A 24,889-nucleotide genomic window follows, 5' to 3' on the forward strand; every position below is an offset into this window, starting at 1 on the left:
AGGGAGTTCATGGCCATGAGATCCCCACTATAAGAAATACTCAAGAAGGCCCTCAGGCCTGAAAAAATGAAGAGAAAGGGAATACAAAGCTTGGAACAAGGAGAAAAATAGGTAGACAAACTCAGAAGAAAAGGAGATCTTCACTGGAATAGGTTAGCAACCACTTAAATACCAAAATCAAAGATCAAAGGAAGGAATTCACCAAAAATAAATTTAACTTCATCACTATAAACACACTTACAACACAAGATAGAATAAGGTATAACAGGAACAACTTAGAAGGGGAAGAGGAAAGTGATTGAATTGACTTAGCATAAGGAAATAGGAAGCCATGAGGTAACGGACTATCTCATACTCAAGATTTTTTACACAAACCTCAAGGTAGCCACTAAACAAAATCACATATGATAAACAAAGAGAAAACTAGAAGAGTCATAGGACAAAACAACCAAACTGAATTGGCAGTCCGAAACAAATGGGACAAGAAACAAAGGAAAGGCAAACGAACCAAAAAATAAGTGACAAAACAGAAACATTAAGCCCTCATATATCAATAATTACCCTAAATGTAAATGCATTGAACTCTCCAATCAAAAGATACAGAGTGGCAGGATGGATTAAAAAGCAAGACCCAACAATATGCTGCCTCCAGGAAACACATCTCAGCTCTAAATACAAGCACAGGCTCAGAGTGAAAGGAAGGAAGACAATACTCCAAGCTAGTGGCAAACAAAAGAAAGCAGGTGTTGCCATACTCATATCAGACAAAGTAGACTTCAAGATAAAAAAGGTTAAGACAGACAAAGAAGGGAAATATATAATGATAAAAGTGACACTCCACCAAGAAGACATATCACTTATAAACATATATGCACCCAACATAGGAGCACCAAAGTACATAAAGCAACAATTAACAAACCTAAAAGGAGACATTAACAACAACACAATAATAGTAGGGGATCTTAATACCCCACTTACATCAATGGATAGATCATCCAGACAAAAAGTCAATAAAGAAATAGTGGACTTAAATGAAAAACTGGACAAGATGGACCTAGTAGACATATACAGAGCTCTCCATCCAAAAACAGCTGACTACACATTCTTCTCAAGCACGCATGGAACATTCTCAAAGATAGACCATATGTTGGGAAACAAAGAAAGCCTCAATAAACTTAAGAAGACTGAAATCATGACAAGCATCTTTTCAGACCATAATGTTATGAAACTGGAAATGAACCATGAAAAAAAACTGGGAAAGTGGCAAAAATGTGGAGATTAACATCATGCTACTGAACAACCAATGGATCATTGATGAAATTAAAGGAGAAATCAAAAACTATCTGGAAACAAACGAAAATGAAGATATGCCATACCAAACCATATGGGATGCAGCAAAAGCGGTCCTGAGAGGGAAACTCATAGCGATACAAGTCCATCTTAACAAACAAGAAAATGCCCAAATAAGCAACCTGAAATTACACCTAACAGAACTAGAAAAGGAAGAATAAACAAAGCCCAAAGTCAGCAGAAGGACAGAAATAATAAAAATCGGAGCAGAAATAAATGAAATTGAGACCAAAAAAACAGTAGAAAGGATTAATGAAACAAAGAGTTGGTTCTTTGAGAAAATAAACAAAATCAACAAACCCTTAGCGAGGCTTACTAAGAAAAAAAGAGAAAAGGCTCAAGTAAATAAAATTAGAAATGAAAGAGGAGAAATTACAACAGATACCACGGAAATCCAGAGGATTATAAGAGAATACTATGAGAAATTATATGCCAACAAATTGGACAATCTAGAAGAAATGGATAAATTCTTAGACTCATACAACCTCCCAAAACTGAACCAAGAAGAAATGGAGAATCTGAATAGACCAATCACAAGTAAAGAGATTGAAATAGTAATCACAAATCTCCCAAAAAATAAAAGTCCAGGACCAGATGGCTTCTCCAGTGAATTTTACCAAACATTCAAAGAAGATTTAATTCCCATCCTTCTCAAACTATTCCAAAAAATAGAGGAAGATGGAACACTCCCTAAATCATTCTACGAGGCCAACATCACCCTGAAGCCAAAGCCAGACAAAGAAAATACAAAGAAAGAAAATTACAGGTCAATATCGCTGAAGAACATAGATGCAAAAATCCTCAACAAAATATTGGCAAACAGAATACAGCAAAATATTAAAAAGATCATACACCGTGATCAAGTGGGATTTATACCAGGGACACAGGGATGGTTCAACATCCACAAATCAATCAACGTGATAATCACATCAACAAAACGAGAAATAAAAACCATATCATCATCTCAACAGATGCAGAGAAGGCATTTGACAAGATACAACACTCATTTAAGATTAAAACTCTCAACAAAATGGGAATAGAAGAAAAGTACCTCAGCATAATAAAGGCTATTTATGACAAACCCACAGCCAACATCATACTCAATGGGGAAAGACTGAAAGCCATTCCTCTGAGAATAGGAACGAGGCAGGGCTGCCCACTCTCACCACTCCTGTTCAACATAGTACTGGAGGTTTTGGCCAGAGCAATTAGGCAAGAAAAAGGAATAAAAGGAATCCAGATAGGTAAGGAAGAAGTGAAACTCTCATTGTTTGCAGGTGACATGATTTTATATATAGAAAACCCTAAAGAATCTGTTGGAAAACTATTAGAAATAATCAACAACTACAGCAAAGTTGCAGGCTACAAAATCAATCTACAAAAATCAGTTGCATTTCTGTATGCTAATAATGAACTAACAGAAAGAGAGCTCAAAAAGATACCATTTACAATTGCATCAAAAAGAATAAAATACCTAGGAATAAATCTTACCAAGGAGGTGAATGACCTATACAATGAGAACTACAAGACATTATTGAAAGAAATCAATGATGACATAAAGAGATGGAAAGACATCCCATGCACGTGGATTGGAAGAGTAAACAGTTAAAATGTGTCTATTACCTAAAGTGGTTTAAAGATTCAATGCAATCCCAAAAAGAATCCCAATGACATTCTTCACGGAAATAGAAAAAGAATACTAAAATTCATTTGGGGCAAGAAAAGACCCCGAATAGCTAAAGCAATCCTAAGTAAAAAGAACAAAGCTGGAGGCATCACAATCCCTGACTTCAAAACATACTACAAAGCAATAGTAATCAAAACAGCATAGTACTGTTACAAAAACAGACACACAGATCAATGGAACAGAATTGAAAGCCCAGAAATAAAACCACACATATACGGACAGCTAATCTTCGACAAAGGAGCTAAGAACATACAATGAAGAAAGGAAAGTCTCTTCAATAAATGGTGTTGGGAAAACTGGACAGCCACATACAAAAGAATCAAAGTGGACCATCTGCTATCGCCATTCACAAAAACTAACTCAAAATGGATCAAACCACCTGAAGGTGAGACCTGAAACTATAAAACTCATAGAAGAAAATATAGGCAACACACTATTTGACATTGGTCATAAAGGAATCTTTTCGGATGACACGCCTACCCAGACTAGGGAAACTAAAGAAAAAATAAACAAGTGGGACTTTATCAGATTAAAGAGCTTCTACAAGACAAACGAAACCAGAACCAAGATGAACAGACAACCCACCAGCTGGGAGAGGATATTTGCAAAACATATCTGACAAGGAGTTAATCTCCATAATATATAAAGAACTCACACAACTGAACAACAAAAAAACAAACAACCTGATCAAAAAATGGGCAGAGGAAATGAACAGACACTTCTCCAAAGAAGATATACAGATGGCCAAGAGGCACATGAAAAGATGTTCAACATCATTAATCATCAGGGAAATGCAAATCAAAACAACATTAAGATATTACCTCATGCCCGTTAGAATGGCTATAATCACCAAGACAAAAACCAACAAATGTTGGAGAGGATGTGGAGAAACAGGAGCCCTCACAGACATCCAGTGGGAATGCAAACTGGTGCAGCCTCTATGGAAAACGGTACGGAGATTCCTCAAAGAATTAAAAATAGAGATGCCCTATGATCCAGCCATCCCACTACTGGGAATCTATCCAACGAACCTGAAATCAACAATCCAAAGAGGCTTATGCACCCCTATGTTCATTGCAGCATTATTCACCATAGTCAAGAAGTGGAAGCAACCTAAGTATCCCTCAACTGATGATTGAATCAAGAAAATGTGATATATATATACAATGGAATACTACTCAGCCATAAAAAAAGACAAAATCATTCCATTTGCAACAACATGGATGGGCCTGGAGGGTAATTATGTTAAGTGAAGTAAGCCAGAAGGAGAAAGACAAGCACTGTATGATCTCACTCATATGTGGAATATAAACCAACACATGGACAGAGAAAACTGTATTGTGGTTACTAGGGGCAATGGGGGTGGGGGGTGGGCACAAGGGGTGATGAGGGACATATACACAGTGATGGACAAACAAAAATGTACAACCCAAAATTTCACAATGTTAAAAACTATTAAAACATCAATAAAAAAAAAAGGTAGAGAAAAAAATTTTTTACAAGATTTCACAGAAGACAAAACCTTAATCCAAAGCAATGAATTTCTAAATTGGATTCAGATAGCATTAAAACAATTGGAGGTTATTGGGACTAGGCAATGTTTCTCTTTCCCAAGAAATGTGACTTGAGAAACACTAAATCTGAATATTGAAAATATTGACCCTTCCTTTGAATGAAGATCAATAACTCAATTACTGATTTATATCATGTTATAGATTATTCTGAGACATTCGTTATCTATAACTTAATCACACTTAACTCCAAAAATGCCTTTGGAAAATTATTCACTAGAGTTAAGCTTCCTTTATGTGCTGAGGATAATTTAGCAGTGTTGAATTAAAAGGTCGCAATGGCAACCCATCTGCAGATTGCTATTTCTACCACTAAGTTTGACTACCTGTGAATTGAATCTCATTCTACTATATAGTATTTTAACTCTCAGTAAGTACTTTTGGAAATTCACTTCAATACTGTCTTTCACTTAAATACATTTTCCCTTACTTTAATCATTAATGCTCAACAATGATAATAATCACACAAATATAAATATATATATTTTTTTTGCTCAGGAAGATTCTCCCTGAGCTAACTGTGCCAGTCTTCTATTTTTTGTGTGCGGTCATCAGCACAGCATGGCTGCCAATGAGTTATGTAGGTCCTTGCCTGGGAACGGAACCCGGGCTGCTGAAGCAGAGTGCACCAAACAACCAAGAGGCCATGGAGCCAGCACTCAAAATATTTTACATTAGCTTAAATTAATATTGATTTTCTTTTTAATCATATTTGATCTTTAAAATCTGGGATATATTAAGGCAGCATATCCCAGCATCACTAATTTACACATGAAGACATCATTTAATATCTGAGATGATCATTTGCCTAGGGCCAAGCAACTTCTGAGATTTAGGATTATGATCCAGGAAGTTAAATTCCTGTCATTCCACCCACTCTACATGAAGCCTCATTTATTGACACATTCAACAATTTAAAACAATTCCTACGATTGATCAAAGACAAAGAAAAACCTTAAAGGGTAGACTATTTGAACTGGAGGTTCACTATGTAAAAAAACAGATGTGAGAAAATATTTTAGCTGTGCCCTCTAGAGCAGAGGCACAAACAAGGACTTAAGTATTGATTACTTGGGAGGTACAAGGCCAGGTGCTGAAAGTGAAGGATAAAAGGGGAGTGAGATAAGGAAAAATGCAAAGCAATGCAAAGAATTTTTTCCTGTGTTCTGTGCCACATAGGAGCAAGTCATGGGAAGACATAAAAGGTGCTCACAGGGCATGTGTATTAGATTTCTAGGGCTGCCATAACGAACTACCACAGACTTAGAGACTTAGAAAACAGGAGTTGATTACCTCATAGTTTTGGAGATTAGAAGTCCAAGATCAAGGTGCTGACAGAGTTGGTGTCTCCTGAGGCCTCTCTCCTTGGTCTGCAGATGGCTGCCTTCCTGCTCTGTCCTCACATAGCCTTTTCTCTGTGTCCTCGCACACCTGGAGTCTCTTCCTCTTCTTATAAGGACACCAGTCATATTGGATTAGAGCTCCACTCCTATGACCTCATCTAACCTTAATCGCCTTTTCAAAGAACCTTAATTTTCAAAGATCCTATCTTCTGATGTAGTTACATTGGGGGTTAGAACTTCAACATATGAATTTTGAAAAGACATGATTCGGTTTATAATTCTCTGCCCTCCGGACCCCCAAATTCATGGCTTGTAAAGGTCATGTGAGGACACAGCTAGAAGGCAGCCCTCTACAAGCTGAGAAGGGTCTCAGGAGAAACCAATCCTGGTGGTGCCTTGATCTTGGAATTCTATCCTCTAGAACTATGAGAAAATCAATTCCTATTGTTTAAGCCTCCCAGCCTGTGGAATTTTGTTATGGTAGCCCTAGCAAACTAATGCAGATTTTGGTACTGAGAAGTGGGGTGCTGCTGTAACAAATATCTAAAAATGTTGAAGTGCTGAAATTATGTAATCGGTAGAGGCCGAAAGAGTTTTCTTGTGCATATTAGGAAAAGCCTAGATTCCTGCTGTTGGTAGGAATATAGATGTTAAAGATGATTGTCATGAGATCTCAAGTGGAAATGAGGAACATGCTATTGGATGGAAACTAGAGGAAAGGTGATCCTTGTTATAAAGAACTTGGCTGAATTGTTTTTCAGTATTTTGAAAGTTAGAAATTTTGAGTTGTGAACTTGGATATTTATCAGAGAAGATTTCTAAGAAAAGTGTTGAAGGTGAAGCTTAGTTTCTTCTTGCTGCTTATAGTAAAATGCAAGAGGAGAAGATAAATTGGAGAAATTGGAGAAAGCAGAACTTGAAGATTTGGAAAATTCTCAGTAGTCTCAGAAGAAGCAAGGAATAGAGATATTGTTATACCAGCAGAAACACTGACAAATTGGATTAAAGGGGACAGAGAAAGAACAAAATGAAGTCACAAGGATTGTGTCTAATACAAGATGTGAATGTGTAAACAGATGTGCCAAGGACCTGGATGAGAGGTCTCAATTTTAGAAAGATGTCGTTACTCACCAATGGGATTCATGAGCTAATATCAGAATTTCCTAAAAGAAATACAACAAATTAATTTACATTTCAAAGGAAACATAAAGAAACAGAAAGCTTGTATCTCTCACACAAAGCTGTCCAATTTCTCTGGAATACAGGCTCCTTCTGTCCTTCTATTCCAGCATCCCTTAGCTTCGTCACTTGTCCTTATTGTGCATGCTGTAGCCTAGGGCTTCTGCCAGACAACGCATTGGATTCCAGGGCAGCTGGATGGATGGAGGATGGTCTAAAGAGCATTCTCCTTTCCTTTAAGGAAAGCTTCCGGATAATGCAACCTACTTTAGTTTACATTTATTGGATAGAATTAGTTGTAGAATACACATAGCTGCAAGAGAATCTGAGAAACATGTTGTTCAACTGAGTGCATTTGCCACAGTAATTAATTTTAGTATTCTGTTACTAAAGAGGTGGAGAATGTTGGAGAAGACAACTGTCTGGTTCAATATTCATAAATCTAATAAAAATGCCCTTGCCCTTATATTTGATTCCAAAAGGATAACTGTGAGAACTCTATTTTAATCATATCAAAGTAATCAGTTTCCGGTTTAGCACTACTAAAAAAAAACTATCAACCAGAATATATAAGGTTGACACAATAAGTTCTTTACATGGAATTCCAAAGAGGACAAACTATTTTGTTTAAGTCTAACAAAAAATTAAAATCTGAATCGTCACACAGTCTTTGATAGCAGTTATCTATAATATAGGTTATTTGTTACACTTAATTGTTGGTTTATTTGTCTTTTACATGTACTTCTTTTGCCCTAATGTAGTATTTACCAACAAATGGAGACAGACTTGTCTATGACAATTCCTGAGAGATAGAATCAAACTTCTTCCTACACTCTCCAGTGAGAAGAAAATATGTCTCCTGGGGGAGGGAGGCAGAAGAAGGATTCAGAGCAAGAAGAATTAAAATATAACTTATTCAAATTCCACTGTTTTTCAGGAAGAAGGAAGGCTCAAATATATCATCAAGTAATCAGTACAGCCTTGCATGCTTCTGTTTGTGTGTGTGCGCGCGTGTGTGTGTGTGTCTGTGTGTGTGTGTGTAGTACAGGGCATTTCCAGAAGTGACGTGATGCTCTCTCAGGAGATACGTGATCTTCCTGAGATCGGACACTGTGCTGACTACAACAAAAGTTTCTCAGTTCTTGGTCTTAGAGGTGAGGACTGGACAGATTTACATCATCTGAATTTTGGTAAGTTATAAGGGGAGAGTGTAGTGAAATCAGGGAGTGACTCATCAGAAGTGATAACACCCACTTTTTCCCCTCAGATGTTAATGACTAAATGTATGTGACACAATTGATGTCTTAAGGAAAGAGGCCTGTGGAAGACTTTAGATTAAAGGGTGAAAATGTCAATACAAAACCATTTTTCAGTTCTGGCCATTATTTTAATTGGTTATTTTCTCCTTCTTTGAAGAGTATACCAATTTATCAATTTGCCAGTATCCCTATCATAAAATTTCTGTAAGTTGTTCTAAACTAATTATTTCACAGAAATAGGTGTACGACTCTTATTTTGGGAGAATGTAAATTCCTAGATTATCCTGTACATGTTAATCTAATCAAATGATAAGATATTTCTGCTGAGTTATGTTAAGGCATCGTCTTACTGTTATTAGGTCCTCCATGAAATGAATATGGAGAAATTGTGGAAAGCAATGTGTCATGATATCTCTAAACTTTAATGACCAGTTTACATAAATTTGACCTACTACTAAGGCATTTTAGAAATTCCCACTTCATAATAATGAAGATTTTATTTATTGAGTGTGCCTTGTATGCCAGGCACTTATACAAAGTGCTTCAGATACAATATCTAATAATGTACAACATATTTTGCTTTGGCTGATAGGAAATAAACATTTCATTATGTAAACAGAGATTAATAAGTGTGTCAGTCAAGGAACATTTCTAATTATGTGGAGCTGACCCAAAATGAATCACTTGTTCTGGATTATTTCCAAACGGGTATATATAGAGTGTGCTTCTCCTGGATCTTGGGGCTGAGTAAGATGGCACAGGAAGCCAAGCCACGGAGCTATGAAAATTATCTTATCTCCTTCCTCTGCTTCTTTCATACATCCAATTATCACCGATTTAAACCTTCACAATTTTGCCAATGTTCAATGGCCACTTAATCTTTAATCTTTTATTATATTGAGTAGGAATCTATAAATATAATTTATCATTGAGCATGGACCACCTATATCTTCAGATTACATCACAGTGCCTATTTGCTTGATTACTCACTCTTAATATAGGCTATTTTTATACACTGATAATAGAGAATATTTCATGCAGTGTCCTATGAGTTTATTAACATGAGGCTTTAAAGGGCAAGAGGTTTTGATGCTGATAAATTGTATTTTAACGTCTTTCCCTTACATTTTATTCATGGTTTCTCCGACAATATTTGCATTTTTTTTTTTTAATTTTTTGTTTATTGCAGTAACATTGGTTTATAACATTGTAAAAATTTCAGGTGTACATCATTGTACTTCTATTTCTGCATAGATTACATCATGTTCACCACCAAAATACTAATTACAACCCATCACCACACACATGTACCCAATTATCCCTTTCACCCTCCTCCCTCCCCCCTTCCCCTCTGGTAACCACCAATCCAATCTCTGTCCCTATGTGTTTGTTTATTGTTGTTATTATCTACTACTTAATGAAGGAAATCATACGGTATTTGACCTTCTCCCTCTGACTTATTTCACTTTGCATCATGCCCTCAATGTCCATCCATGTTGTCACAAATGGCTGGATTTCATCGTTTCTTATGGCTGAGTAGTATTCCATTGTGTATATATACCACAGCTTTTTTATCCATTCGTCCCTTGATGGGCACTTAGGTTGCTTCATTGCAGCCTTATTCACGATAGCCAAGACTTGGAATATTTGCATTTTTAACTCAAAACAACTCAGCAAGAGAGATTGAAAGAGGTTTTTCATCCTTCCATCACATGAAAATGGTTATGGATCAGAAACTTTAAGTCAAGAAAATGTACCAGGTGAGAGACAGATGCAATGTTCATGCCAAATTGTTCTCCTGCCTGTGATGCTCTTTTCTGCAGACGCCTGGCACCTGCTTTGAGCATCTCATTCTATTTCCATAGCCAATGATTAAAATAAGATATCCCTGGTATATATATAAAGCTGACCTTTATTACATATATTTCAGGGTCCCCAGACTAAGGTCCATAGAAAGTAAATGCTGAAAACAATAGAAAGTGTAAAAAAAAATCAGATTTTTCCTGGTTCAGTATAATTCCAAGTGATAGGGAGAAAGAAGAGAATTTGAGCCCTTTTGTTTGCATTGTCACCTCCAGTGAGTCCTATATATATTTTTTTAATTGCGGTAACATTGGTTTATAACATTGTATAAATTTCAGGTGTGCATCATTATATTTTGATTTCTGTATGGATTACATCATGTTCACCACCTAAATACTAATTACAATGCATCACCACACACATGTGCCTAATCATCCCTTTCGCCCTCCTCCCTCCCCCCGTCCCCCCTGGTAACCACCAATCCAATCTCTGTCTCTATGTGTTTGTTTGTTGTTGTTCTTATCTTCTACTTATGAGTGAGATCATATAGTATTTGACCTTCTCCCTCTGACTTATTTCGCTTAGCATAATACCCTCAATGTCTGTCCATGTTGTCACAAATGGCTGGATTTCATCATTTCTTATAGCTAAGTAGTATTCCATTGTGTATATATACCACATCTTCTTTATCTATTCGTCCCTTGATGGGCACTTAGGTTGCTTCCAAGTCTTGGCTATTGTGAATAATGCTGCAATGAACACAGGGGTGCATGTATCTTTACACATTAATGTTTTCATGTTCTTTGGATAAATACCCAGCAGTAGAATAGTTGGATAATATGGTAATTGTATCCTTAATTTTTTAAGGAATCTCCATACTGTTTTCCGTAGTAGCTGTACCAGTTTGAACTTCCACCGGCAGTGTATGAGAGTTCCTTTCTCCCCACATCCTGTCCAACACTTGTTGTTTCCTGTGTTGTTAATTATAGCCATTCTGATGGGCATGAGGTGATATCTCATTGTAGTTTTGATTTGCATTTCCCTGATGGTTAATAATGTTGAACATCTTTTCGTGTGTCTGTTGGTCATCTGTATATCTTGTTTGGAGAAATGTCTGTTCAGGTCTTTTGCCCATTGTTTATTTGGGTTGTTAGTTTTTTAGTTGTTGACATGTATGAGTTCTTTACATATTTTGGAGATTAACCCTTTATCAGATATATGGTTTGCAAATATCTTCTCCCAATTGTTAGGTAGTCTTTTCATTTTGTTGATGGTTTCCTTTACTGTGCAGAAGCTTTTTAGTTTGATGTAGAAAAATAAACAAATGGGACTATACATTTATTTTTATATGATTTAGTATTTATATCTAAATACAGTACCATTCTTTGCCAATCTAAATATTTAGAAGCACTCACAGACCTTCTCTACTTCTGATATCCTATTTTTTAATTGTTTCTGAACTTTATGAGGTTTTAAAATGTGCTTGTCACAGGATGACTTTTTTAATTCATCCTTTGAGTTTAAAAATATCATATGATTAACAGCATGCATTAGCCCCTGTGCAGTCAGCTCTCACTGTGCACCATCCACCAGGAGGTTTCTCCCATTCCTAACATTCCCTGACTCTCATTCCCAACACAGGCATCTGCATTTGCTATCTATAGTGTAAAGGGCACAAGTGTATTCATGAAAGGAAGGCATTGAGGTCTCACACCTTAAGAAAGAGATAGACATTTTCCTTTTCTGCTTGGGATTTCCCCCTTGGTACCTCTATCAGTGTCACTGAGGAAACTGTGGTTCTTTCCAAATACAGCAAGATATAATGGGTAAGATACATATTTGCATATTTAACTGACAAATGGGATGACGACTTCTCCACATCCAGAGATTTCTATGCAACTGTATAGACCATTAATTAGGAGACAGGATATTTTTAAAAAATCTTCTGAGTTACAAAAAATAAGTAAATCATTGTCCCTGTTTTCTTTCCCTCAGTCTTAACTGAATTGTATTGCTACATGGGAAATATAGACATTAATATTACTTACAATGCAAGGAAAATGTTTATAAAAGTTTTAATATAATTCTAAATGCATTCTAATGGACTACTTGATATGTGAGCAAATTTTCCAACAGTTATATACTTTGAGGGTCCCTGTAATCGTGCAGAATTGCTACTTTATATTTAACAGAGTTTTGACCAGTGCACTTATTTCTATCCTTAACTTCTGGGAACTTTTGCAGTGCTCAGTGGATACCCAAATTAGTACATTAAAATGATCCAAAATACACAATTAATATATCCCAAGACATAACATTCAGGTGGCATTTCTATGTCTGTCTATATCTATGTTTGTAAGTATATATATATATATGTGTGTATTTTTTGCTTTTCCTCTCTCCATCACGGCAGATGAATAGAAAAATAGGAAATGGAGAAGGAGATAATGAACAAGAGGAATGATTAGGGATTATGATGTAAAATTCCACAAAGGGAGTATATATGAAAGTAAATCAATTGTGACAGCACACATGTCTAAGGCACTGCTATAGCTAATACATATTGAGTACCTAATCACTTGTATGGGAATAAACTTAATGCTCATAGCATCCCCATGATGAAGTACGACTATCACCTCCTTTTATAAACGAGAAAATTGAGGAACAAATGGTTTAAGTAAACATTAAATTTGACCCAGCCGGTAGATGACTCACTAGGATTTGAACCCAAGTAGGATGTCTCCCAAATACTCTTAATTACTATGCTACTCAGTATGGATTTGAATGTGTGTGTTTCTGTCTGTGGATGTACAGATCTATGTACGTATAAAAGAATGTACATTTTTGTACACATGTTTTTGTGAATGCACCTAGTATGTTTGTCTACTCATGCTAATTTGGAACCTCAAAAAGGGTACTTGTATTTTATATATATTGGCATCAAATGTTATGGTGGAGTAAACAATGATGTGTTATAAACAAATGTGGTATAAACGTGATCTCAGGTTACGCTACTGAACAGATAGAGTCCAGACCAATGGACGTGAAACCTCCTTATTCTTCTGCCCTTTTCATGGTCAACATCATTTAGAAGTTTGGTGGGTAACATTTCAAAAGAACAATCTAAACTGCAGAACATCTACAAAAAGAATAAATAATATTTTGTCAGGAATTGGTTATTATTAGATTGAAAGAAAAATAAATAACTCACACTTGAGATATTTGAGTGAGATCAGATTCATCAAAATTAACTTCAGGAAATAGAAGTATAATGATGTACACCTGAAATTTATACAATGTTATAAACCAATGTTACTGCAATAAACAAAAAAGAAAAAAAGAAAAAGAAAAGAAAACGTGCACTGATGGGCATAATATGTCAGCAACCAGAGTAAAGTCTGGCATTCAAACTTTTTTTCAATACATGAGAACCTATTCATTGGTGAGGGTGGTGGATACAATGGTAAGCAAAAGTAAATAAATAAATTTCTGCAGCTGTGCATGTTGAGGCTACGCTCAGGAAGAAATTAGTAATTAATTGTCCTTGGAGCTGTGTACGGGCTCTCATAGCAGTTATAGATTAATGGGAACACACAGTGGAGGGGGCATGTAACTGAGTAGTATGGGAGTGAGGCAAGTGGGAGTCGGGAAGAAGTTTGCAGAGAGGAGACAAAGCTCTGCTGAAACTTGAACATGGACAGGCGGTTCAGTAGGTGGACAATCAAGGAGGCAAAAGTCAAAACCCCTTGGGAAAATGAGCAGAAAGAAAAGGCAATATATGCAAGCAAGTCATGTGCTAAAAGATGCAAGTAGTTTGATATGACTAGAACATGAGGTCTATTTGGGTAAGGGGTGAAATAAAAGTTTCTATCAATAGGCAGTGACATGATCCATAGATTTTCATGAATTATATTAAGACACTTGAATTTTAATTTGAAGCAATGGTAATTTTCACTTAGCAAATAGCACTCTGATGGAGAAAATACAGCAGATGAGAAACATTAATGGTAAAGGAATTTATTGCCATGATGAAATTATCTCAGCAGTACAATATAGATATGGTGTGAATGGCTATGATACAATCTTCACATGGCTGCTATTTCTTGTCATTCACATCTCAGCTCACACTTCTCATTTTCAAAAGCACCCTTTGAAAACCCAATCTAAATTGGTGCGTCACCAGGACATACCTCAGTTTTAATTCTCAGCATTGCAACAATTAGCTATTTATTGAATGGTTATTTAATTTCAGCTTTCCTTCACTAAATAAGTACCATTTGGGAATAATATTTTCTTTCATTGTTGAATCCCAGGACCTACCACAGTAACTACAAAATACTCTGTGCTCAATAAATTCTTGTTGAGGGCTGGCCCCGTGGCTTAGTGGTTGGGTGCGCCGCCCCACCGACGCACCGCTTCTCCGGCCATGCTGAGGCCGCGTCCCACGTACAGCAACGAGAAGGATGTGCAGCTATGACATACAATTATCTACTGGGGCTTTGGGGGGAAAGTAAATAAATAAATACAATCTTTTTTTTTTTAAATTATTTATTTAAATAAATACAATCTTTTTTTTTAATTATTTATTTAAATAAATACAATCTATTTTTTAAAATTATTTATTTATTTATTTCCCCCAAAGCCCCAGTAGATAATTGTATGTCATAGCTGCACATCCTTCTCGTTGCTGTACGTGGGACGCGGCCTCAGCATGGCCGGAGAAGCGTGCGTCGGTGCACGCCCAGGATCCGAACCCTGGCCGCCAGCAGCGGAGCGCGCACACCCAACTGCTAAGCCACGGGGCCGGCCCTAAATAAATACAATCTTTAAAAAAAAAAATTCTCGTTGAATGAATGAGTGAAGAAATCAAGTCACTGGCAACGGAAATGGAAAGAAATGGATAGATACATATGAGAGGATCTTTATTTAGTAGTATTTGACAACTGATTAAAGGAAGGGATGAAGAGAGAATTCAGCTGAAATTAATTATTTTCCATTTCATACTTGGTGACTAGGTATATTTTGGACAAATCAACTGGGATACTGGCCATAGAATAGGAATTGGTTTGAAAAGGTATGAGGATAAGTGTAATTTCTGAACTTTTTGAATTTTAGAATTGCAGGTAAGAAAGTTATCCCTCCAACTTACTAGAGCTTGTTAAAGTAATATAAAGATTTGTATTTGTATCTGAAAGAATCCTTGATGACTTTGATTTTCTCTTCTTCAGGTCATGAACCTCAGTTGCTCCTTGTGGCTGGACAACAGCATGTCTGTTAAACACTTTGCATTTATCAAATTCTTTGAAGTCACTGAACAGTGTTTCCTTTTATTTACCCTCATCCTACTCATGTTCTTAGCATCACTCACAGGCAACGCTCTCATAACTCTTGCCATCTGGACCAACCTGGTTCTCCACAACCCCATGTACTTCTTCCTGGCCAACTTGTCTCTCTTGGAGATTGGCTACACTTGCTCTGTCATACCCAAAATGCTGCAGAGCCTTGTGAGTGAGGCCCGAGGAATCTCTTGGGAGGGTTGTGCTACACAGATGTTTTTCTTTACATTATTTGGTATCAGTGAGTGCTGCCTTTTGGCAGCCATGGCTTTTGACCGCTATATGGCCATATGTTCCCCACTTCACTATGCATCACGAATGAGTCGTGGAGTGTGTGCCCAGTTGGCAATGGTTTCTTGGAGAGTGGGATGCATGGTAGGCTTGGGCCAGACCAACTATATTTTCTCTTTGGATTTTTGTGGCCCTTGTCAAATAGACGACTTCTTCTGTGACCTCCCCCCTATCCTGGCACTCGCCTATGGGGATACATCCCGTAATGAGGCTGCAGTCTTTGTTGCAGCCATCCTCTGCATTTCCAGTCCGTTTTTACTCATCATTGCTTCCTATGGCAGAATTCTGGCAGCCGTGTTGATCATGCCCTCACCTGAAGGCCGCCGGAAAGCCCTTTCCACCTGTTCTTCCCACCTACTTGTAGTAACACTCTTCTATGGCTCAGCATCTGTCACCTACTTGAGGCCCAAGACTAGCCATTCACCGGAAATAGATAAACTTCTAGCCCTCTTCTATACAGTGGTGACATCCATGCTCAACCCCATCATCTATAGTTTACGGAACAAGGAAGTCAAGGCAGCTCTCCAACGAATCCTGGAGAGAAAAAACTTTTGACTGGGTAGATACTAGAGGACTATGCAAATCTGCTCTTTGAAAAAGATGCACACACAACCCAAGAGTAAAGAAGGTAAGAAAAAACTGCACTATTCAATCTATTTTGTAAGGAGTTTCTTTAATAGCAGTGATTATAACTTTGGGGACATCTCTGTACTTGAAGCTAAAATTCTGATTGCCAAGTTCTAGAAGGAAGTTGGCTACCCAAGATTTGTATAGGTGAATCCAACTCTAGATAGGTTTTCGAAAATATTTTAGTCTATGCTTAGAGTATAAATTGCCAGATTATATCTCAGAATCCTGGCTAATTCTGACTCTATATTCTTAGGAATTTTCTAACGCTGAGAGGCTCATCTGACTTCTGTGGGGTGCGTTCCTGCGTATGTTTGTCCCACATAACTCTTAATTCTCTACTAACTCTATGAAGTGTATTATCTCTTTTCATAAAAAAAGTTTTAAAATATTTCAGTCTTATCGTATGTGCACTATAAAAATATGTAAACGTGAAAAAAGCAAACTCATTTTTTCAGAAGTATTTGTTTCACAATATTAAAAGAAAAATATGGGAAATTTTTATCAAGTCTCATGGTGAAAAATTTTTTTAGAATAAGTGGAAATCATATTTAAATTCAAGGATAAGAGAAGAAAACCTAGCTAAAAATAATCAATATAAAAAATTTTAAAGATGTTTATATAATTTACAATATTGACATATGTACAGATGAATCTGACTCAATACATTTTGATTTCCTCCAAATACTTGCTATTAAGAGACATAAACATGGTTACAACACAATCCAGTAGCACCTACAGAGGCATTGCCTTGGATTTAAACATCTAGTTCTCAGGGAGGTAATGTGTTAGCACTTGATCTATGAGGGATTAATAACTACTAATATAATAGTTGTAATATGACAAAGACTGGAGAACTGTGACTGCTACTGTGACTTAACTTGAGGTTATCCCCCAAATAAAGATATTTAACCTTCTCTTGTTGGTCAAAGCATGCAAACTTTCAGTTATAAGATGAATAAATTCTGGAGATCTAATGTGCAGCATGTGACTATAGTTAATTACACCGTATTGTATGCTTGAAATTTGCTGGCAGGGTAGATCTTTAGTGTTCTCACCACATACACAAATGATAACAATGTAAGGTGATGAATGTATTAATTAACTTAATTGTGATAATCATTTCACAATGGTTATGTATATTGTCATCACATTATACACATTAAATATACAATTTTATTTGTCAATTTTACCTCAATAAAGCTGAAAAGAAAAAAAAGGAATGTGATAATTCTCCTCTCTGGAGATAGCAATGATGTTCACTATTGACCAAGGTGTGTTTTGCCAGATATCCACATTTTACCAAGAACTGTCCAATTAATTGTTTTAAGCATAATACATTGAGGTTTTTATTTCCATGAGTGTATAGTAGTTAACAATGGAAATAATCTGAACATGCAAAAATAAGCTTACTGGTTAACAATTATATTACACGAATGTGTGGGAATTACATACAGGCATTAAAAGTGATAATTTATAAGGATGTTTTAATCTAGAAAAGTGATTTATTAGGTATTAAAGCAATTTAAAAACAATTTGTGTAGTGTGACAATTTTTGTTTAGTTTCATAAGTTTGAAATGATAAAAATGAAATATTATTAGTAGTTCCTCTAGGCATTCATATTCCTGGTAATTTCTTCTTATCCCTGTTCCTAAGGTTCATGTAGTTCATGTGTAATATGAATTAAAATATTTAATGGTACACATTTTCTTACAATAAATGTAACACGTGCTTTCACAGCAAATTTATAAAACACATGAAAATGTAAAAATTAAAATTCAATTCCTTTATATTCCTTCAGTTCAACAATAATCAATGTAAATATTTGATTTATTTTATTTTAACCCTTTTCTTTGTGCTGAGCACTATCTTGCAGAAGTGAGTTCTCATGATAGATTATGTTATCAAAACATATACTGTTTTGGGGCCGGCCTGGTGGCACAGCGGTTAAGTGCACAGGCTCTGCTTCGGTGGCTGGGGGTTCACAGGTTTGGATTCCAAGCGTGCACTGACGCACCGCTTTTCAAGCCATGTTGTGGTGGTATCCCATATAAAATAGAGGAAGATGGGCACGGATGTTAGCCCAGGACCCGTCTTTCTCAGCAAAAAGGAGGAGGATTGGCTTCAGATGTTAGCTCAGGGCTGATCTTCCTCACACACACAAAAATATATATATACTGTTTTGAAAGCAGTTGAATATGTAAAAATCACCAAAAATGCATCTTTTAGAACATCTTGATATTGAATGTGTTAAATGTGTGCCTTCTCATTAATTAATGTATCTTCAAATTTTTCTCTACGAAATATTCCTGACTATTGATAATAGTTAGCAGTCCCATACTAACTTTGATCTTGAGACTGCACTCTTTGGTTCCAAAGAGACTTTGGAGTGCATTTTCATCAGCACTAGCTATAGCTATACCACCAACAACAATAATGATAACTACCATTTACTGAATTGTGAATACAGAAAAAGGACATCTCAAGTTCATTAAATGTATTGTCTAATTTGACCTTCAAAATCACTATACTATTATTGTCCTCATTCTACATATGTGGAAAACAAGGAACAGAAGGCTGGAGCAGCTTGTCCCCACAAGTAAAACATGGACCAGTATTCAGTCCAAGCAATCTGGTTTCAGATCCCATGATGTGAGGCACTTCTCCATGATTTCTAAGAAGGCTTATTCCATTAATTCTGATTCCCTACATTCTTTGTCCCTGAGATAAATAAGAATGAAAAGGACCAATTGGCTCCAGAGAATGTCTCTGCTAGAAACTTCTAGCCCTGATGTTTAGGCTTCTTTCTAAGTTGTAAGATTTTTTTTTTCTTTTTGAAATCCTTTCCTTTGGTTTAATCAACATATGTGATGTAAACAGCAACTTTTGATTTATATTTAAGAATAATCCTAAACGAATCCTATGCAATACCTAAAGTGACTACTATCTGTTTTTTTGTTGAAATATATTTGACATATAACATTGTGTAAAGTTAAGGCGCACAATATGTAGATTTGATGCATTCATGTATTATAATATGATTGCCATTGTAGCAATAATTAGCTCCTCTATCATGTCACATAATTATCATTTCTTTTTTGTGGTTGTAAACATGTGTAAATCTCTTTTTAGGTAATCCATATCTTCTGTTTATATAAAAATCCAGTCACAGGTGTATTTTATCTTAAAGCAAAATTCTCGAATAGATTCTCAGAATATATCGTTTATTTGAATCAATAGTGGATGAACTAGCAGAGGATAAAGGACAGGTTATCCAGGGCTTAAAAATGGGGAAATATAGGCAGAGAGAGAGTTTGCAAAAGGAACGTATTAAGTTTATAGCTCTTAGAGTTATTTTCTACACAAATCTATAAAATTATAACATATTAGTATCTTCTATAGATCAATCTCTCTCCTTACAGACCTGCAAACCAGGAGTTAGTTTGCAAAGTAAGTGGTAGGCCATATCTGACCTGCTTCCTGTTTGTGTAAATAAAGTTTTATTGGAACACAACCAGAACACTCATTCACATATTGTCTAGGGGCTGGTTTCCTGCTATAACTGCAGAGTTTAGTGATTCCTGCAGAGATCGTATGCATCACAAGGCCGAAAATATCAACTATCTGACCCTTTACAGAACGTTTGTTACCCTCTGTTATAGATAAAAAGACACTTAAACATACCAACAAAATGCAAGGTGTGGAAATTTTTCGGATTTCTAATTTGAATAAACCAAAGATGAAAAGCCATTTTCTAGACAGGAAAATCTTAACATAGACTGATAGATTATAAGAAAATATTGTTAATTTTCATTCGACTTTATATTTGCTATGATATGATGTCTGGGATTTTTTTTTTTTAATTACTGCAAAAAAATTGTGGGAGGAAATAGATGAAACAAGATTGGCATGATATTGACAATTGTTAATGTTTACTTGTTGTGTATATGGGTTTATCTTACCTTATTCTATCTCCGTTTTATATGTCTGAAATTTTTACAAATTAAGAATGCTAATACATTGTCCATAGTATGTTATTGATTTTGATATTGGTTTCATTTTTGTCAGATAAAATGCACTTATGCTTTTAAACTTTTGAAGTGTATTCAGACTTGCTTTCTTACTCTGTATATAGTCAATGTTTGGTAAATCTTCTGGGTGTGCTTGAAAAAGTTTTGTATATGTATTTTAGCTTCAGTATTCTCTCTATATTTATTAGGTAGTTTCTGTTGTGTTATAAATACTTTCTTTATCTTTATTCATTTATGTTTATACATCTTTTCTGTCAGTTATTCATCCAATTTTAGCTGTGGATTTGTCTATTTTCTTTTTTATGTGTCAGATTTTGCTTCATATTTGAAGCTATCTTATAGGATGCATATAAATTCAGGATTATTATAGCTACCTTGTTGATTAAATATTTTAACATTATGAAAAGTCCCTCCTTATTCCTAGTAACAGTTCTTCCCTTAAAGTCTACTTTGTCTGGTATTAGTATGACTATTTCAATTTCTTTCTTTTTTTTTTTTTTTGAGAGGAAGATCAGCCCAGAGCTAACATCCATGCCAATCCTCCTCTTTTTGCTGAGGAAGACTGGCCCCGGGCTAACATCTGTGCTAATCCTCCTCTTTTTGCTGAGGAAGACTGGTCCTGGGCTAACATCTGTACCTATCTTCCTCCACTTTACATGGGACACCACCACAGCATGGCCTGACAAGCGATGCGTCAGTGCACACCCGGGATCCGAACCCAGGCCACCAGCCGCAGAGCGTGCACACTTAACCTCTCCACCATGAGGCCGGCCCCTCAATTTCTTTTGTCTAGTGTTCACATGATATACCTTTTCTTAACAATTACTCTGCAAACTTATATATTATTTTTATCTTACTTTTTTAATATACTCAAAATATATGTGTTTATATGGATAATTTAGACAATTTACGTTTATGCAATAAAATTTATATATAAATACATTATTTATATAATTACTGGAGTTTCTATCTACCATTCTTCTACGTATTTTTGATTTGTCCAATTTATTGTTTAACTTTTATTCTGCTAAATTTATGTCTTTATAATTATTCAAGTGTTGTTTTATTATTACACTTTCTTCACCTGTTAGCTTGTTTGCAATACACTATTTTATTAGTCTTTTAGTGGCTATCTTAGAAATTATGAGACACATCTCTGATCTATGATAGGTTAATTTTACTTAGTGCTTTTAAAAATTTACTTTCTCCATGAATTTATTTTGAGAGATTTCCAGTCTATGCTGTCACATGAAAGAAACAAATCTTAAGCTACATAGAGCCAAATCTAACAGAACTTCTAGGAGATAATGACAAACCAACAATTTTAAAGAATTTTTCTCACAGATTATGTTTACTAATAGTAAAATAAGAAGTCAATACAAGATGATACCAAAAATTAGGTATCACTAACAAAATGATAGCTGAACATCCCATATATTTGAATTCTAAAAGCCACACTCCTAAATAATTCCCAGATACAGAATAACTAAAAATTAAATTTACAAAGCATTTATAACTAAACTTCAACAAAAGCACATACAAAAATGTGTGGCATGCAACAGTATGAAAAGGGGAATTTATAGCTTTAAATGCATTTCTTGGAAAATAAGAATGGTTGGAAAGCATAGAGTAAGCATTTGAGTTAAGTTAAGGAAAAAACAACAAACTAAACCCAAAGGAAATAGAAGAAAAGAAATAATAAAGACAAAAGAAGAATGAAGTAGAAGACTCATATAACAAATTAAAGAGTTGGTCGATAAAAAATAAGCTGATTCTTTCGTAAGACTAATAAAATAGGAAACCTCTGTAAGTACAATATTTACATGAGTAAATACCAAGATAAAAATTGACACAGATTATAACAGACATTTTAAATGCCACAAATTTTATTTCATGGATAATATTCAGCCAATAACTTAAAAATTTAAATGCAATGGATAATTTTCTAGAGAAAAATATAGTCTATCAAAATCCTTGCGAGAAGGAAAAAGCCTAAATACACCAATAATTCTCTAAAAAATAAGCTCAGAATCATAAATGTCCAAACATCTATCCTCAACAGCACAAGGAAGATCTGTTTTATGAGAGTTCTGGAAAATTCAGACTCACTATTTTCAAGCTTAATGAATCTCTTCCAGAGTTTAGCAAGAAATAGGAAGTTGCCCAACTCATTTTGTGAGACTTTGATGAATAAACAGAGGAATGATATATACACATGCATGTGTACCTTTAAATATTTATTTATGTATTCATAGAATCTTTACAATGAATCTTCGGCCCCAAAATAGCCTAAAAAGGAGACATAACATTTCCAGAAAGGAGGATAAAAAGGATTTAGAGCAGGTAACTTTAGAATGTCATTGAAATTTTTTTTTTTTTTTTGTGAGGAAGATCAGCCCTGAGCTAACATCCATGGTAATCCTCCTCTTTTTGCTGAGGAAGACTGGCTCTGAGCTAACATCTATTGCCAATCCTCCTCCTTTTTTGTTTTTTTTTTCCCCCAAAGCCCCAGTAGATAGTTGTATGTCATAGTTGTACATGCTTCTAGTTGCTGTATGTGGGACACGGCCTCAGCATGGCGGGAGAAGCGGTGCGTCTGTGCACGCCTGGGATCCGAACCCAGGCTGCCAGTAGCGGAGCATGCGCACTTAACTGCTAAGCCACGGGCCAGCCCAAATGTCATTGAAATTTACACCTCCTTTTACTTAGGAGATTTAGCTGTGCTCCTTATAAATGAAAAGAGAAACCATAATTAGATGATGCAAAGTCTTCAAACTCTAAGGGATTGCATGAGTATATTTTACATTTCTCCCTAAATTGAGTTTCTTACCAGCAACCGATTTACAGCCCACTTAACCTCTTTATTTCTCAAGGTATAGATCAAAGGATTAAGTGAAGGTGTCACTACAGTATAGAAGATGGTGAGGAATTTTCTGTGATTCCGTGTGTATTTGCTCTTGGGTTGAATGTAGACAGAAATTAGCCCTGAAGAACAAAACTACAACAATTAGGTGGGACCCACAGGTCCCAAATGCTTTCCTCCTGCCTTCAGCAGGTTTTAGCCTCTGCACACTCCTAATAATGTAACCATTGGAGACCAGAATAAGCCCCAGAGGTGTAGCCACATAGAGGACAGTAGCTATGGAGAGCTCATTTTTCAGGAAGGTTGTGTCCCCAAAGGCAATTTCAAGCAGAGCAGGCTCCTTGCAAATAAAATCGTCCATCCTGTGATGGCTGCAGAGGCAACCAGAAAATGAGGACAGTCTGAATTGTGGACCTCACAAAACCACTGATCCAGGCCACAGCTGCCAGCTGCTAGAGAAGCTTTGGGTTCATGATAACACCATAGTGGACGGGTCCATAGATAGCATTGAAGCTGTCATAGACCATAACAGTCAAGAGGACACACTCTGTGGAGCCCAGCCGCAAAGTAATGTACAGCTAGATCACACAACCAGTGTAGCTAATGGTCTTCTCAAGGCCCTTGAGATTCTAAAGCATTTGTGGGTGCCGGCCCCATGGCTTAGCAGTTAAGTGCGCACGGTCTGCTATTGGCAGCCTGGGTTCGGATCCCAGGAGCGCACGACGCACTGCTCCTCTGGCCATGCTGAGGCGGCGTCCCACATACATCAACTAGAAGGATGTACAACTATGACATATAACTATCTACTGGGGCTGTGGGGAGAAAAAGGGAAAAAAAAAGAGGAGGATTGGCATGGATGTTAGCTCAGGGCTGATCTTCCTCACAAAAAAATAAAAATAAAATAAAATAAAGCATTTGTGCGACAATACTAGTAAAACAGAGGTCCAGGAAGGAGAGATTAGAAAGGAAGAAATACCTGGATATGTGGAGTTTGGGGTCCAAGTGTGAGACCAGTATGGTCGTTGTGTTCCCCATCAGTGTCAAAATGTATATGATAGAGATGACAAGAAGGAGAACCATCTCCAGCTGAGGCTGGTCAGAAAAGCCTAGTAGGATAAAACCTGCTAGATTGCTAAAATATGCCCCTTTCGTTGCTTCTTAATTGTAAGTCGCCTTTCTTGGTCATTCCTCTTTTATTCCTGTGGGAAGAAAACCAGATACCATAACCAATGGAAAAATAAGAAACTGAGTAAAACTTGAGCATTTGGACATGAGAATTATATATAGAGAAACAACATACAAAGATAAAATAGTGAAAAATTAAAACCTAGTAGGTTGGCTTGTTATGTAGAAGAGACACAAATGCACAAAGTCACGAAAACACCAAATGTATTAAAAGAAATTTATAAACACAGAATAGACATTAGAATCAATACCAAAATAGAGTTGAGATATATACCAAACTATTTCAAAATAAAATACCTAGGCCATCAATGTGCACACTGTGAAAAAGCAAAGAAATTCAAAATAAGATGAGTGCTACATATG

General features: G+C 36.1%; 1 protein-coding gene and 1 pseudogene across 1 annotated transcript; one reads left to right on the forward strand and one right to left on the reverse strand.

Annotated features, from left to right (window-relative positions):
- The first annotated feature begins 15,423 nt into the window (after positions 1-15,423).
- Positions 15,424-16,374, forward strand: LOC101405303 (olfactory receptor 10C1-like). The gene has a single exon (XM_004441790.2). It carries the CDS (start codon positions 15,424-15,426, stop codon positions 16,372-16,374), a length of 951 nt encoding a protein of 316 aa, XP_004441847.2.
- A 6,916-nt stretch (positions 16,375-23,290) lies between these two features.
- Positions 23,291-24,421, reverse strand: LOC101405037 (olfactory receptor 2B8-like; annotated as a pseudogene).
- Between the last annotated feature and the right edge of the window lie 468 nt (positions 24,422-24,889).

Source organism: Ceratotherium simum, chromosome 13 (assembly GCF_057802395.1).
Source record: "Ceratotherium simum simum isolate JZ-2026a chromosome 13, ASM5780239v1, whole genome shotgun sequence".
Lineage (NCBI taxonomy): Eukaryota > Metazoa > Chordata > Mammalia > Perissodactyla > Rhinocerotidae > Ceratotherium > Ceratotherium simum.

Excerpts from the sequence above, each read along its gene's own strand:
- LOC101405303 (XM_004441790.2), top strand. The coding sequence starts at position 15,424 with ATGAACCTCAGTTGCTCCTTGTGGCTGGACAACAGCATGTCTGTTAAA.